At 38.4% G+C, this 17257-nt stretch overlaps 2 protein-coding genes across 2 annotated transcripts; both read right to left on the minus strand.

The window, feature by feature from the left end:
* Positions 1-169: 169 nt before the first annotated feature.
* On the minus strand, positions 170-4967 carry tmem234 (transmembrane protein 234). The gene is made up of 5 exons (XM_063499819.1): positions 4760-4967; positions 4407-4558; positions 4245-4311; positions 3270-3362; positions 170-980 (listed from the first exon to the last, which is right to left on the minus strand). Exons 1-5 carry the CDS (start codon positions 4770-4772, stop codon positions 865-867), a joined length of 441 nt encoding a protein of 146 aa, XP_063355889.1. The 5' UTR covers positions 4773-4967; the 3' UTR covers positions 170-864.
* A 443-nt stretch (positions 4968-5410) lies between these two features.
* On the minus strand, positions 5411-16782 carry ncmap (non-compact myelin associated protein). The gene is made up of 4 exons (XM_063500178.1): positions 16591-16782; positions 7431-7537; positions 6928-7012; positions 5411-6249 (listed from the first exon to the last, which is right to left on the minus strand). Exons 2-4 carry the CDS (start codon positions 7522-7524, stop codon positions 5970-5972), a joined length of 459 nt encoding a protein of 152 aa, XP_063356248.1. The 5' UTR covers positions 7525-7537; positions 16591-16782; the 3' UTR covers positions 5411-5969.
* Positions 16783-17257: the final 475 nt, after the last annotated feature.

A 17257-nucleotide genomic window follows, 5' to 3' on the forward strand; every position in this document is an offset into this window, starting at 1 on the left:
ACTATGTGTACAGAAAAAAAAGCATTTTTTAGGGTAAATCTTAAACCTATACTGAAAAATGAGTGACTACTAAATGAGTGTTGGGCAACAGTAGTGTTGCCAAGAATTTATTGATTAAATATCAGCAACAACACAGGAACAGAGCACAATATTAACAGTCATCTGTACAGTGTCTTGTATCAATTAAATGTGACAATAAACATATATATTACTGTACATGTGACCAATTTCTGAACTCTTTACACAGTTACAGTCTTTTTCTTTCAAAAGTAGTTTGGAAAATAAAAGCAGTATATTCCTTCATAGTATATCACGAGTAAACAGTAAAAGGAAAGGCGAAAGATGAAGAAAAATAAAATAAATAAATCAGATTTTATCCTCAAGCTATACAACAACATTGTCCCCTCATGCCTTGCTCTTACTCTACAGCAGGCTAAAGGCAGCCACCACAAAATGTCCCCATTAAACCAGAAGCTGACATCTACCCCGGGCTTATTTATATGTGGTCTCTGCAGCATCTATGCAGATGCCAGTCACATGGCAGGCGCAGCAGAGCGTTTAAAAGTAAAAGTTAACAACCACCGCTTTTCTATGCGAGCGTCATAAATCGAGTCAAGCTCTGTGGTGAACTCTCCATGAACCCGCTTCCCCCCTCAACATGGTGTGAGAGTTTTCTGGACAAGCCTTTTGAAGCTTGAGTTAGTTTAGACACAATTCTCCCATCAGCATTGCCGCTCTCAGGAGCTGCTCTCTGAATCTAAATCATCCTCTTCAGTCCTGCTCCAGCTTCATCGCCCTTCTTTCCATTTACGGTGAAGGATTTATTTGAAGGCGCAGAGGAATTGGCTTAAATCCTGATCTCCTTCAGTACACGGGTTGGGTCATATTCTGATTCCCAGTATCTCTGTCAGTATCATCAATGGAGCTTATAATACACAGAGTGATGCCAGCCATGGTGAGGAACATTCCTACGACAGCCTCTGCAGACAGATGTGTGGGCAAGGATATCAAAATAGTTAAAGTTATAAGAAATTGCTAATCTTAAAGTTCAGAACACCACCAGTACAGTATTTTTTAAGTATAGGAGGAGTTGTATTGCTAGTATAATTTACAAGGCAAAAATGACTTGTCTTGCTCATGTATTTATTAATTAGGTACGGTCATAGTACAAAGAAATGTCACCCTCTTTCAGTTCAGTTAGCATGTCTTAGCACAACTTCAGATAAACAACAACATATTAAACTGTGTCATTATTAATTAAATAAAAACTAAACCAAAATACAGACGAAGTGTGTAAAACAAATTAAGTACGCCTCATTTTTCAATAGCTTGCAGAACAATTTTTAACAGCAATAACTTGAAGCAATCGTTTTCTGTATGACTCAATCTGTCACATCATTCTGGCCCAATCACCTTTACAATGTTGCTTCAGTTCATTGAGGTTAGCGGGGATTTGTTTAAGCACAGCATTTCAGTCAGGTTGACGTCTGGACTTTGACTGGATCATTGCAACACCTCTATTCTTTTCTTTTGCAGCGATTCTGTTGTAACTGTGGGTGTTGCAAGGGTTAGGATTAGGGCTGTGCGATATGACCAAAATCTCATATCCCGATATAAGAATTCTATCGTCCCGATAACAATATAAATCACAAAAATGTAACATTTTCTGTAATTTCTGTGAATCTCGGGCAGCTCGTCTTGCGGGAAGTGTTTCCAGCTGCGCGTCATGTAGCTGGAGTCGAGTGTTTTAACCAATGCATGAAACTATACACTTTTAGACATAAGTTGTAACGGCCACCGTTTTCTTTGTGAGTATTTATTACACGGCGTGCTGCGGGGAAAAGCCTGTTCTAACGTTTTAGTCTAAGGTTTATTTTTTAACACCTGGCGGCTCTTTTTTACTTCTCATCCGTAAATAATCTGCTCTTTCACGTGATTCAGTTTATTTTGAAAAGTCTCAACAGGATCTTGAGCTTTATTGTGAAAGGTTCATGTGGAACATAAACAAGCGGACACGCGATGCTGTTACCGTCGTTGTTGCTAACCACAACGCATAAAAACAGGCGCTTGTCCGTCCATAGTGTGGTTATATTAAATATAAGAGAAAGAGAGAATTTTAAAAAATTAATATAGCCACTACAGTGACCGTCAAAACGATGAAAAAATATTGCCGTAAACAGTTTATTTTGCGACACCACGAAACAAACCATAGCGTAAAATGAAACGATAGACGTTTTTAAATCGTCATCCGATATATATCGTTATATCGAACAGCCCTAGTTAGGATCAAGCAATGCTTTAGCTGTCAGACACACAGGTGGCCTCTCATTTGACTAGAACACCTTGGCTTATGGATGCTGACACAGTGACTGCAAGGTGGAGTTACTGGTCCTGTGGATGCAGAACAAGGCCAAATCATCACCCCTCCATCACTGTGCTGACAGTTGGTATGAGGTGTCTGTGCTGATTCGCCGTGTTTGATCTTTGCCAAATGTGATTCTGTGCATTATCACCAAACATTTCTATTTTGGTCTCGTCTCTCCAAAGGACATTGTTCCAGGAGACTTGCGGTTTGTTCAGCTGCAGCTTTGCAAACCACAGCTCTGCTGCCATGTTCTTTTTAGAAAGCTGAGGCTTTGACCTGGTAACCCTTCGAAACAAGCCATACTTGTTCAGTCTTTTTCTAACTGAGCTGTCATAAACTTTAACATTTAACATGCTAACGGAGGCTTGTAGAGTCTGAGATGTAGCTCTTGGTTTTCTTTTTTTTCAAGTTTGGCTGAGAATTGCACAATCTGACCTTGGGGTGAATTTCCTGGGATGTCCACTCTCTGGAAGTATGGCAATTGACCTAAATGATTTTCCACTGAATAATCACATCTGTAATCTACTAATCTGGCTCTTAAAAACCCTGTTAATTCCTGTAGAAGAAGAAGTAAGGTTGTATTTAGCATTTCACATAATCCTTCTGCATTTGGCTTAGTTTATGTTACATAAATAATGACATCGTGTAATATGCTATGTTCTGTTATGTACTGTATTTACTTAATTTGAAGAACTGCAAAGCATCAGATGATTTTTATTGCTTCCTGATATGTAAAACCTTTGAATTAGAGGGTGGTTAATTTTCTTTTTAATCATGACTCTAAACAGCTTCAAAATCAGCATCTGAATTTTTCCTTTTCTAGATAAATACCACTGGTTGTGTGACTGGCCTCATTATTTTAAAAAAAGCACACAAATGTAGTGTTATCACATGAGTGACTTACGTTTGCCTCCAATCTCTTCCCCTAGAAACTTGCCAGTCAGCAGAGTGCAAAGGAGGGTGAGGGAGTTGGCTACAGGAACAGCAAACGATAACTCTGGTTGAGAAGAAAGGTTTTTTTAAAAAAAAGTTCTAGCCTACAAAGAAGGTATACAGTGACAGTCTGTGTCAGGTAAAGCAATAAAAGTAATTTCTCAAACATGTTCCATTAAGTATGAGGATTTTCTGCCTTTTTAATCTGTAAAATATGCATTATAAAAGGAACCAAAGTTGCAATTCTAGATTATGATATTTGTGAAATTATAATTGTAGTGTTTAAAAGAAATTACATTTAACATTTATCCAGTAAGCCATGTGAAAAACTAATCTACAGTGGCTTATTGGCATTTGATACAGGAAATACTGGTATGATCTGATATGAAGAATATATAGGGCCAGTAATACTGATACTAAACCAATACCGATACTTTTAGCCTATAAATATAGCTTATATAGGTATATCAGTGTGTCATGATTTATGGGATGAATCATCATTTGAAATTTTGAACACATTTTAATGACTATTAAAACTTTGTGATTTACTGTGATTTTGACTACTTTTCATAATAATAACACAATAAAACACTTATAAGGTTTTCATGCATTCAGAAACTGGGTTTTTGGAGACCTGGAATGTAAATGTGCCTGGCTCTAAAGAACTTTGGGTCAACTTCTGTTGTTTAAATATGCTGCAGGCTATAAATAAACAGACAGATAGTCAACAAAAAAAGGTTAAGCCATTCTTCATAGCGGATGTTTGAGATATATTTCCCCCCAAAAAACCAACCCCCAAAACATTAACACAGAAACAAAATATCGATCTGATCCAATACCACCGCTGGTATCGATACACTCAATATTTGGCCCGATCCGCACACCTGTCAATCTCTATTGGTAAGTTCTCATTAGTGTTTCAGGCTACACTTGTGCTAGGTCTCACCTGTGGTTGAAAGTGTGTAATAGTAGACCACTGAACCACTCTGGTTTAACAGAAATGGGACCAGGTACTGTAGAGCAACACAAGGGAGAGGGAGCAACTGAGCCAGTTACAATAACATACAGTCCACGTTAAAATGCGCGAATCTGCTGTCTCAAAACCTACCTTGATGTTAAGAAAGAGAAACCTGAGCTCCGCCAGCAGCTGTGCCACGTTGCTGGTTTTTGTCACATTTTCTATCCCCTCGGTCCCTCTCTTTAGGAAAGGGTTGGTGCAGCCCCACAGCACCGACACCAACAGGAGACTCAGCAGCTCGACTGCAACACATTAAAACGAGCTTACTTCCTTAGCATAGGTAGTAAGATGCTAACTACTCCTGGCTTAGCTTTGCGTTGTTAATTCTGGTGAGGAGGCGGAAACTTGGAAATATACATTTAAAATGAAAATACAGACCAAATATTCAAATTCTTGACAAGTATTATGATTTTAAGGGAAACAATAGCTTATTGCCAACTCACCTACGGTCACCATCGTCCTGGTTGTCAACAGTCGCTATAAGTCGCATTCAAGATTGTTTTTCAGTTGTTAGCGAACATTATTCAACGAATAAATTCACAGTACAAGGATTTACAGTGCACATCCTTAAACTTGTCCAAGAAATGTACAAAAAAAATGGTGTGGGCTGTTTTTCTCATTTGCAGCTTCTGGTCGTTGGAGTTTGCGAACAGTTCTTGCCCTCTTGAACGCAGCTTTGAGGCTTTCCAGTCATTACTTTTCCAGAGACTACCAGCAGAGGGCGCAGGGACTCACTCTTCCGCTTCCAAATATTATTTTTACTACTATTATTATTATTCTCTGTGCTAATTACTTCATTGTAATAAACAAACAATCCACTACTAGAAATATTAGTTTTTATTTTCACTTCATTTCATTTAGTGAACATCTACAAACAATACAAATACATGGACCAAAGAGAATAAAGTGCAAAATACTTTAATGTCAAATTAAAAATGATTCACATCAGGAAGTAAGGCTGACAGGCTGTTTCACATAGGTCTCTTCATTCTGCGTGGTAAAAAAAGAAAAGAAAGAAAGAAAGAAAGAAGGACGTAATGATATTTTAGAGATTTTTAAAAACACAAAATAATCAGAGTGAATGTGCGACTGCTCACAAGTACAGAATGATGTAAAGTTAATAGAGCTCGAAATAAATCTGGAACATTAACGCATTTTCTCAGTCATAAAGGGTGTCCATTACACAACTACAAAAAGAGTTATAATTTTCCATGCCTTCAATTTGATGAATTCTACGTTTTCTTGAAAACATAAATTTGCATCGCTGGACCAGCATTATCCAGCCATAGGCCCATAGCTGTCTACACTACACATTACTTCATTACTTCATTAGCAGTAATGCAACATCAGCAAAGAGCACAAACAGCAATGACTATTCTCTGAACACTGAGTTTAGCCAAAGTTCTTCAAAAGGAAATTTCCGTTTTCAGATCCTTCATTTCCCTTGTGTCTGTTTCCAGTGCTGCTTTGATCATCTTTGAATTGTACACCCAAAAGACCTCATGATGTCCTTGTAGTCTCTACCAGTGGCCCAGTTGGTGGAGATATAACAGTGACAAGGTCACAGATTGAGTTTCCACAGCATTCAGTCAGCACAATATGTAACAACACATCAGTCAGTGCCTGTTTTGAGACTAAACCACAGTCTTGGTGCTATGTGTTTTCTATTGATGGATTTTCATGTATGGTGACCACGGTGGACCCGCTGTTGGTGCTGAACTGCTCAACTTGATTCCCCTCCGCACTGGTGAGCTCTGCTCTGGGCAGCCGGAAGCTGCTCTCTGATGGTGGGTTTGAGTTGGTGATGCTCCCTGATACAGAGCTGATTCCCACGGGCGTCAGCGGCAAGTTGCCTTGAACTGTAGATTGGGACATCTTCGGACGAGGTTTTGAGCTTCTACTGGTTCCCAGGAGTCTGGATTCACGTGTCCGCCTGAACAAAAAACAAACAAAGACATTGTGAAGACAAATTTATAGATTTTTTTTAAAAATTTGTGATTCCTGTAATAATTCCATAATAATAGCAGTTTTTTACTTGACAGTCTTTTGTCTTTTTACTGTAGTAGCTATATGAATAAAATAAAAATCTCATTTACATTACATATATTAGCACTTACATCAGATAAGAAATTACTTTAAATCAGCACTTGCAGACTGGGAACAGATCTCACAGATATACATGTTATCCTATTAGTGGCATCCCATTTTTTATCACGATTGTCAAAGGGTCATAAGTCCCTGTCATGTGTTGGAATGTCTTTATTGAAGTTAAACAATCTAAGAAGGGAATGCCCCTGTGTGGTTGTAGCTACCGGTTGCAAATCCGATATATAGCTATACAGATGTGACCCGTACGTCAGGTTGTGCCACTTTATAGGGAAAAAGTCCCACGTCAAAATATCAGGGAACCACTGGCAGAGAATAAATAAGAATCTGATACAGAAGATGGTTTTATGGTATCTCTTAAACGGAACGTGAGAAAAAAAGAAAGATGAAAAACTAAGACAGCTCTCTAGTCTTCCACAAAGTGAATACAAATAGCAACGTTGCTTTACAGCTTGAAACAGTCGGTATGCAGGAATCGCCTAGTGTCCGAGGAATGTCGTCTCACCTGTTGTACGTCTTCAGGATGATGAGTAAAATGGCGAGAATGATAATAATGCCAATGACAATGACAGCAATCATAGCCCCAGAACCTGAGAGACACAGAAGAGCGGAAAGATGAGCAATGAACTCTCTGACAGGTTTGTTTATGAGTTATGCGGTCTTATACACATTCCGCCTTCTTGTGATGGTGCAACTTATTTTGTATGTCCTCCAGAAATAATGACTTGTGGCCTAGCAACCATATCACTAAAAGGTAAACAGACGCCGCTAAATATTTTCTACCAAATACTTGTCTGCCAAGCCCATAAGAAATGTGCAGATTAGACTCCATGACGCAGCGGGTTTTCATTTCTGAGGACTGGCATTTCTGATTATTTCTTATCTAACTCAAAGCACTATCATGGTGTCTACAAAAAAACAAAACCTTGCTGACAAGGATGTGTTTCACTGATGTCTGGTTCAAGATGACACTGCAGTTTGGAGCTCGCACACAGATGATGTTCTTACTTTGAATGAGTATTTGTTCTTTGGACTTGGTGACAGCGGTTGTGTTCGAAGTTACGGCAGTGTTAGTCACTGGTGAGACGGTTGAAGCTTGCATCTTCAGGAATAACCTGCCAAGAACAAAAAGTATCACGTCAGCCACAGACTAAAACAGCACTACATTCATTCGAGAGAAATATTATAAGGTTTAAACCGTTTCTGCAATAGATTTATAACACATTTAGAAAATAAGAGGAATGTAGAGGAACAGATGGGGGATAAAAATAGCAGATGGATCGCTCAGTGGAGGGAAAGTTGGTAATGACTGAATGTTTTATGGCAACCACAAGAATGGCAAGCCTCACCAGAACAGTACAATAAAAAGTACGAGTGAATACCAAGATTTGTGGTACCACAAGATTCCAGCAATCATAAAGCTTTTCTGTTCAGTTTTATTTATATATATTCACAACAGCCGTCCCCTATTAAAGGCTATGAGCAAGCACCTGGCGAAACTGGGAAAGAAAAACTCCCTTATAACAGGATGAAACCTCTGGCAGAACCAGATTTGGGGGTAAGGGGAAAATAAGAGAGCAACATACACACTTTTTTTTTTCGTTTTTAAAATCTTTGATGTATTTCATGACACAGTCTACAGAAGCAGTCAAAGCAGAAAATATGTTGCCAGCCACATAACTTGTCTCTGACAAGATTTCTCACACAAACAAATGGTATTAAACTGACTGACAGGATGTGATTGTTGGGTTCTCATGCTTTTGATTGACTGGTAATGCCAGGCTTTGTCATGTCTGCTAGAGCCTTTGTTGTTTCAGGGATGTATATTCATCAGGCCAATTGATGGCAGTCAGAATAAAGCTGAAAAGACAGAGCACAAATATGACCCAGTACTGCGTTCCTGTATTCCTGTCCTACAGTTCTCGTTTTGGGGTACTTAACATTTATTTATTTCATATACCCTGCACCTCCTGTGCATAAACACCTCCTTACAAATCATTATCACATTTTGTAACATTTTGACTTTTTTAAACACAAGGGAAGCAAATGTGGGCAGTGGTCCGCCATTTCACATTTTAGGAATGTTTACCAACGTGAAAGTGTAAATCATCATCTTCAGTAGATGATATCATTAAAAGATTCAGAACATCCAGAGAAACGAGGCCAAAAACCAACAGAGAATGGCCAGGATTGTGGTATCTCAGGTGACACTGCGCTAATCCTCTGAGGTCTGAGTCATCGTTAGAGATGACTTCAACCAAAATCCCAAACCTCTCTCCCCCCTCTCCTTCCTTTCCTCCTAACTATATTCTTTAAATGATCCTGTTCATTCATATCAACTTTCCCTCCCCCCTTTCCCTTTATCCTCTTTCCGGTCCTTTAAAAAAAGTTCCCTTTTATGTTCCCTTTCCCGACTTTAACCTGCCTTCCTCTCTTTTTTCTTAAACCCTAAATCCCACCTTTTCATCTCTTCTTCCTCCTTCCACTGGACTAACCTCAGCATTACCCCTTCTTCATTTCCTTCATTTCCCTCCTCTTCTTTTGTCTTTTCCTCCATTTCCAAAAATCTAATCTTCCCTTACTTCCTATTAATTCCCTTTTACTAAATTTTATCCTCCTTCTCTCCCTTTTCTTTTCCTATCCTCAGTTATATTAATTAGGGGATAATGATTAATTATCCCATTCCCTGACATTGACCTTTCCCTTCAATTTTTCAATTATTCCCGTTACCTTTATTAATATATTCAACTCTTTTTTCATCATTCCCTTCTCTCGTCAATCAGGGAACAAAGAAAATAATCTTCCCAACTGATACACATCAAAATCCATTTTCAGTATTTCCATAAAAATCAGTCTTTCCCTTCTCCAAAATGTTGGGTTAGGGTTATCTTTAATGACTTAGACCTCAGTTAAAATGGACTGAAGTGAGGTGGAAAACTATGTTGTGGTGTGAGGAACCACATCCTTGGCACTAAGGAGAACAAGGACTATTGTGGAAGCCGGATGCTTTCATGGTGATAAGGTGACATTAGTCAACATCTGTGAAGACACCAGTAATGCTAAATGAGATCTACTTTTAAGAGCAACATATCCTGCCAATCAGACAGATGACACTTTTTTTCTTATTTCAGCAGGACATTTTCCGCATACATAAAGCAGCATGGCACTGTGGTAAAAGAGCCCGGGTGCTAAGATGAACTGTCTGCAATCTAGACCTGTCAGCTTACATAAACACTTGGCATATAATAAATCAAAATTACCACAATGGAGGCTCTGTACTTATAAGCAGGTAACATTTTAGATAAAGCAAGAATGGGGAAACATTTTACTTTCAAAGCACAGCATTTGTTTTTCTAGCTTCAGCTGTTAAACATGGTGGTAATCCTGCCACATTCCTAACGTTTTCAAATCTCAAAGTTCCCGTAGTCAAATTCAAAATAAACATGAATAAAATTTTAACTGAAAAAACATATCCCATTCTCTTTTACAACATATAAGTATAATAATGCTTACTAAAGTCTTCAAGTTACAGTGCTTAACAAACTTATTAGCCCACCACACGATGTCAAATATTGGCTAAGGTAACAGTATTGGTAATTACCAAAATTACTTTTTATGTTTTATGTTTATGTAATGGTTAAACCCCCACTATGTCCAAGCTGTTTTATCAAAATGAAGTTTCTGATGCTAAAATGTAATTATTTTTCTTACCCATGAATTATATACATATGTATATATATATATATATATATATATATATATATATATATATATATATATATATATATATATATATATATATATATATATATATATATATATATATATATATATATATATATATATATATATATATAAAGGACATTATCGGGGGGTAAGATGCCAAATGAACGGGAAATTTTAGTGGTCAAATGTTATACCTAAATGGATTAATTTCTGGCTTCTGGTTTAAACAATGTCTTTGACAGATTTCTAAAATTTCAGTTTTTTTCTTTTTTTAAATTACAGATTCCTATAAACGAGGTTCTAGAAATGAAGAGGTATAGATTAGCGTTGTCTCACCCATGACTCCTAGAGTCACCCTCAGATATTATTTTACTGCAAGTCGACAATCAGGGCACCTGTGTGATTTTGTTATTGTACTCAGCACACTGTGATCTCAATCTAATCTACTGTTTTGCAAGCATGTCACGAAGAGATCCTCTGTCAAGTGGGAGGATCCCAGATACTCCAGGAAACAATCAGATCACAGCTGTAGGTCAGGGCTGTCCCTGTCACTGATCTCTCCCCTGACGCTGATAAGGACAGCGACACCATCTCGCAACCAAAGCAAAGTTGACACGAACAAACTTTTTAACTTCCATAAAATGAATGTCCTTATAGATTTACATAAAGACATCCTCTAAATGTCACTTCTACTTTTGTTTCCACTTGTAGCACGCTGGCGTCATCACAGGACTTCCTCATCCTCTTTTCACGCAGTGCAACGTAAACCAAAGGATACACAGTGAGCTCAGTGAGTCATTCAAGCGTGACTCAATGAGGCGGTGATTAAGTGGAAGATTTAATGTGCCGACATTACGATAGCATTTATTTGTGTGTGTGTGTGTGTGTGTGTGTGTGTGTGTGTGTGTGTGTGTGTGTGTGTGTGTGTGTGTGTGTGTGTGTGTGTGTGGTTTTGTATCTTATAATGAGTTGACATTTTTTGACCTAATCACTTCCACCACTCATTTAACTAATCTTAAAATTACCAGGTTGAAATCACAGAATTATTTAGATTACGTGTTTGCAGGCACAGCGGCACAATCAGAGCAGGTGGCACAAGCGGATAAAAATTTGCATCAGCTATAAAAAGCTGAAAATCTTGGCACACGGAAGATCATCCCACGCACACATCCTGACACATATCATATCAATTATAGCCACAGTAAAGTACGGAAAATATCACCCCAGCACTGCGTATGCACTGGACATGTCATTTCTGATTCATTCTTTTACCTACTTTACAGAGATTATGAGATTTTAGATTATTGTTTCCCCCATGAAGTGTATGGATAAGTCTTTTGTGCTCAGTCTTAAACATCAGTGGCATGCTCGAGTTTACATTTCACCTACAAGCCATTGTGCATATCCTGGAAGCATTGCACAAGGTCTTTTTACAGACCATATACTGTATGCGAAACCTCAAGGACACGAATGCACAGACACTTAAAGTCACAAATACCAAAAATTGGTCAGGGCTTAAACTGTGATTTTATTGTTTTCACTGCAGTAAAATCAGAACTGTAGTCACACTCTGAGAATAGAGTAACGAAACTGGTACTCGATACATGTGTGTGTACTTTACGTCTTATCCACCGGGCAAATATTGCATAAATGACTCTCCAGGTGTTGACATACTATTAGGCAAAGAGATTAATAATGGCATACATCATATTAGCTGTTTGCTGTGTTGACAGCTTCTGATAAGTGGCTAACTAATCGTCTGATGTGTAAGGTCAGTTACACCATTGCTTTGGAAACAGTAGGGAATACACTATGGGGATGACGTGGTTATGTAACCAGTTGAGTCATTTTTGTTCCTATAGGCAAAAAGTTCAAATGACATATGTGTGTGTTTAAAAAGTACCTTATTGATAGCTATAGTATGTTTCTTTACTGTACTGTATTTTCAACGGCTAGTTTTAAACTATATCTTCCTTTGAAGTATTATTACTGTTCATTTATTGGCCCACTATGTAAAAAGAATAGTGTACATTTTCCAGATGGTGGCAAATAACACAATTACAGTGCTTTTCTTTAAAGTACTTGTGCTGTATTTTTAGCTTCTAATCCTTTATTATATCTTCATTAGTTCTTTGTCATTAGTTGTTTACAGCAAATTAACAGAACATGACGATATAACGAGTCTGGATTCATTTACTGGAAAAAAGAATAAAAAATTAATATGGTTAACTGGCTTAAATGGGAAGAAGCTAGGTGTACTAATTAAATAAATTTGTTAAAAGTGCCTTTATCATAGCTGAGTCTTTGGTGATTATAGAATAAGTTACCATGAGAGAAAGAACAAGCTCTTTCTTTAAGGTTCAAACGTAGAGCTACAGGTATTTGTTGTGCTACTGCAGAGGCAATCAACACTGTCCAAAAAATGGCTTTACCAGCGCAGCACGATGTTTACCAGCTTTTATCAAAAAGAGGTGATCAGATTAAGCAAAGATAGATCATATTTATTGTCCCAGGATGGAGATTTAATGTCATCTTTTGTACAGTTAAAACATAATCTGTCCATTTTCTTAACTTCTTATCCAGTCAAAGGCTGTTTTGAGACTGGAGCCCAAACCAGCTGTCATAGGTTACACCCTGGGACAGCTCCCCAATAGCTGTACTGTAATTTTAATTTTTACTTGGCGTCTTCATGGTACAGAGGCATCTCTTTACATAACTGCACATGCTTGTGATTCAGTAGCTGGTGGGTGTGACGCCTTTCATGGAATAGGTGTGTTGACAGACGTAAGTAATACATCACAGGAGCTGCAGTTTAGGTTTAGGATTGGTGCTATGTGGCAGAGGTTGGGAGAGCCCTCAGCCCAGGAAAAACGCCTAATGTTAACACACCTTGACTAATTCACGTGCAGACATCGTCATCCTACACCCACTCCTTGACTTCGGCTGAACTGCCCAGAAGACAAAACTCGAGTTTGATGGCAAATGAATCATGGCGCCGTTTCCCTGAGTAGCACAAATTGCCAAAGATATGTTATCCTAAGCCATTTACCATGATTGAAAGCTTGTGACAAAAGATAATGACCTCATTTAATTGTCCAAGTGTATTTTTATGTGTATAATATCTCTTTTCTGGCTTGATTTTGATTGTAAATCTTAGAGAATATGCTCTCTCCAGGGTTAGTTAAATAACATATAACAGGTGCCAGCAGATGTATTTTTGGCTTGAACCTGGATCGTTTTTTATTTACAGTAAACATTTTAAAGTGACACCGGTCCTGTCATAGCTTGGTCACTGGCTACTACATTCCTGGTGTACAAACCAAACAGTGTAATCAGCTGATCAACTTAGCCACATATTGGAAATGCCATAAGCCATAAACATACATCCTTTATTGTCAAGATAACAGAGGGGAAATCAGTCAAGCTAATTCAAACACGAGTGGCAGTAAAGGCCGGTGGCTCGGCCAGGATTCTGCAGGATGGAGGAAAAAAAACATTTCAGCTTCAACTTCACAGATTTAAACCCAAGAGCCAACCGAGCACATAAAGTTTATGATCTGTTACGACATTGTCAATATACTTTATATGTTTTTATAAGTGTCAGTTTTCAGCAAGAGTCCAGCCAGTACAGGATTCTAAGGTATTTTATAATGTAATACTGAAAAGTAAAAATGATGCAGCCATTGTTTTTTTGACTTTTCAGCAATACATTTCTGCCTGCTCAGCTATGATGCAAAATATGTGATAACACTGTTTCTAAAGTAGCCCAAGTATGTTTTCCTTCATCGTGTTCCTGCATCAGGACACAATGAACAACATATTTGTCAGCAGTAGCTGTGATATTGCCAATCTATATACTATATTGAGTTCTAAATACTTAATTCACATTTTAGAAAAGTGCCTGATCCAACTTATCCACGCTAACTCGTTTATTGCAATCCCCAGAGCATGGAAGGTCTGTTTTTTTCCCACAGGGAAACTATATTACAGTTAATATACACAAGCAGGATAATCACTTAAAAGACATAGGACATAAGTAGCAAGAGACCCTCTGATTTTTTTACTCTGGTTTCTTAAAAGTAAAGGAATCTGAAACTAAATCTCAACAGACCACTGATTCTGACGTCAGCATCTGTGTCCTCGTCTGTCAATCTTCTCCGTTCTGTAATAAGAGTTTGTTTGCTGTTCCACAAACTGCAGCTATTCACTAACACTACAAATTCAATATCCTTTCTTCCACCCTGAGTAAACAAGCCGGTTATTGGTCTGTCCAGAAAGTGGACTCGTTGCAGAACGGGAACAATTTAGTTTCCTTTTTTTTATATTATTTTTTTATGAGGGAATGAACAGACAAAGCTGTTGACTCGTTCCACCTCTGCAGATGCTCATCCAGACGTTAAAAACAACACAGTCTCCCGCACGACCCATGTTCACAAGTACATTCAAAGTACAATCTTCAAACGGCTGTCGGAGCCAATATTTGAGCAGTCACTTTGAAGCAAGCGGGCATGTGGCCTAAAGTCACTGCAGAGAGCTCACCTGGATCATCTCTGATGTAAACCTCTCATATCTTTGGTTATTCAGATGTCACACCAAATAGGGATTTTACTGTGACTTTTATTGAGCCCAGTTTGAGCAGGGAGATTTGCAACAGAGAACAGTTGCTGTTATTCATGTAAAGCTGAAGTGATCGTACCATGAAAGTAACGTTGTGAATGACGGAGATAACTGCAGGACACTTGTTAAGTCATTGGACAGACCCCGAAGACTGTAAAAATGTAGATCCATGTGTGGATAAATTCAAAAGTCAAAATCCAAACAAGCGCAGATAATCTGGTATTTATAGTGAGAATCACACTAAACTGGTTTCAGATGGAGGCCATAAATCACTTCAGCAATGAGTCTACGATAAGTTTGCACAACAGCTTCTTAGCGTGAAGTTTATTCTACACAGCCACGAAAAGCATGACAAATGAAGTGTGTGAGGGGATTAACAAGCCATTTCTCAAGTGTGAACTTCAAAAAAAAAGCATTTAAGCCCAATAAAATACCCAAATATGGATTGTAAGTTGCACAGACTGAATGCTGAAATCAGTGTCTCTCTTTTTTTGTTTTTGTTTGTTTACAAATGTGAAAGCCTTAAAAAATTACCAGTCACTTGAAGGAGTGTTAAAGCATCATTCACACATTCTCTGGGAGTATTTACACTAATTAGGAACACATTTTCTAATTAAAATCTGTCAGTCAGAATTATTATCAGGAGACAAACCTACACAAACTGTCTGAGATGAAGTGCTGATTACTCATTCAGGATTCCCCAGAAATATTACGATCTAATAATAGGATGAATATTTTTCCTAAATGACTAACATAATGCTGCTCAGAATAGAGTTTAGCGTTGTATAACACACTTTTCCTTCTAACTGGATACACGACATAGAATTAATCCATCATTGCCATGATGAAAATCCCATCGTTTCTAATTGGTCTTTAATAGATTTCTTTATAAGTTCATTTTCTGTCATAGTGTTGCTTTGCTGGTACGTACGGTGCGACTTTCTAATGCTGTATTAACGAAGCACATTATAAGACAATGCTCATCAAAGTTAAATGTGACAACACAAGAAAGTCCATACAATAGAATTTAGCCTACTGAGCCACAGAGTTAATTTGTGAATATGTCATTTTAATTTCATTTTAACCTCTTTTATACTTCAATCATAGGATCACAATCTTCTAATTAAACAAAGAAAATCACAGAAGGCAAAATAAAATCAAACCACATCACATTGTATAACTTACAGGCAACATTTCGAGCGACGTTTCAAAGTGATTAAAACTTGAATATCTACTTTAGCTGGGTAGATTTACACAGGCATTAAACACTTACAAGAAGCTTAATGTGTAAAGATGAGTAAAATGCACCTGAGGAACAGGTAATCTTTCTGTTCTTAGAAGTCTCCTTGTCAAGAAACTAAAAATGAGAGTTCCACAACACAGTGACAAATCTTAAATCAATATACCGTCATCATCTGAATCGGTACAGCAGGACTACACAACGTGCGATCGCATTTACCTGCAATTATAGTGCCAGCTGATGGGAAGATAAGGGCAGCTGCTCCATCAAACAGTCACTTATCAATAGATAATATGCAGCCTGATACTAATGAGAGGTCAAAATGACTCTTTTTTTAAATTCCAATTCAAACTTGTCCACTTCTTTAGCACTAAAAGCAGATTTCTATACATGAGAGTTCTTTGGTATGTGAGCTATTGTTTTGTCCCCTCACCTGAGAATCACCTGTGTTCTCGTTATGTCTGAGAGAACCCCTGCTCCATAACAGGAAACACTCAACGGGAAAGGGAGTTCTTACTCTTTGAGTTTACATCAAAACAAAAAAATTAATCTGCTAAGAAAACCGCAGCGGTTAGTGTGACCTACCCGATCGTCTCCTCTTTGATTTCAGCCCAAGCCTTCTCCGGATGGGAGCCTGAGCAGTGCGAGAGCCCCCTCCCTCAGCTGACTGAGGGGGGCATAGTCCAGAATCCAAGCAGGCCTGGGGAGGGAGACACCAGGGAGTCGAAGAGCCGCGTGAGCAACTCCAGGAGGGGAGAATAAATCCCAAATGTAGCTAAAGTGGTGGCGGCACAGGTACAAGCATACAGGTCAGATGTACTGAGAGAGCGCGAGAGTTCAGAAACAATCACGGATATCTGTTAGTGTGTGTGTGAGAGAGTGTGTGTGTGGTTTCTCTGTGAATCACAGTGTTTATGTGAAGAAGGGGAGGAGAGTGTGGAGGAGGAGGAGGAGGCTCCACGTTGCTTCTCGCTGAAAGTAATAATGTCAGGCAACTGGTTTTTCAGGTCCCTCCGCCCGTCCCTTAGGCGTGCTGGAGCTGCTGATCAAAAAGCAAGAATCCTCTCCAAAGCTGCCAGCTCTCCCCATGACCACCGCTTCTCAAAATCAGTCTCCAGTGGGCGTCTCAGGATACTTTGTCCACATAGTCAGCATATAGTGGACACATTTCTATTCCTCCAGTTAAGATTTATGTCTCTTAGTGTCAAGGCCATCAAACAGTGCCAAATCACTTCCTCTCCTTTACAGAACA

Source organism: Pelmatolapia mariae, linkage group LG16_19 (assembly GCF_036321145.2).
Source record: "Pelmatolapia mariae isolate MD_Pm_ZW linkage group LG16_19, Pm_UMD_F_2, whole genome shotgun sequence".
Classification (NCBI taxonomy): Eukaryota; Metazoa; Chordata; class Actinopteri; order Cichliformes; family Cichlidae; genus Pelmatolapia; species Pelmatolapia mariae.

Excerpts from the sequence above, each read along its gene's own strand:
- ncmap (XM_063500178.1), bottom strand. The coding sequence starts at position 7,524 with ATGCAAGCTTCAACCGTCTCACCAGTGACTAACACTGCCGTAACTTCG. Across the intron at positions 7,013-7,430 it reads AGAACAAATACTCATTCAAA|GTTCTGGGGCTATGATTGCT; the intron begins GTAAGAACATCA and ends TGTGTCTCTCAG. Across the intron at positions 6,250-6,927 it reads ATCCTGAAGACGTACAACAG|GCGGACACGTGAATCCAGAC; the intron begins GTGAGACGACAT and ends TTTTTTGTTCAG.
- tmem234 (XM_063499819.1), bottom strand. Across the intron at positions 3,363-4,244 it reads TTACACACTTTCAACCACAG|AGTTATCGTTTGCTGTTCCT; the intron begins GTGAGACCTAGC and ends CTTCTCAACCAG. Across the intron at positions 981-3,269 it reads GGAAGAGATTGGAGGCAAAC|AGGCTGTCGTAGGAATGTTC; the intron begins GTAAGTCACTCA and ends ATCTGTCTGCAG.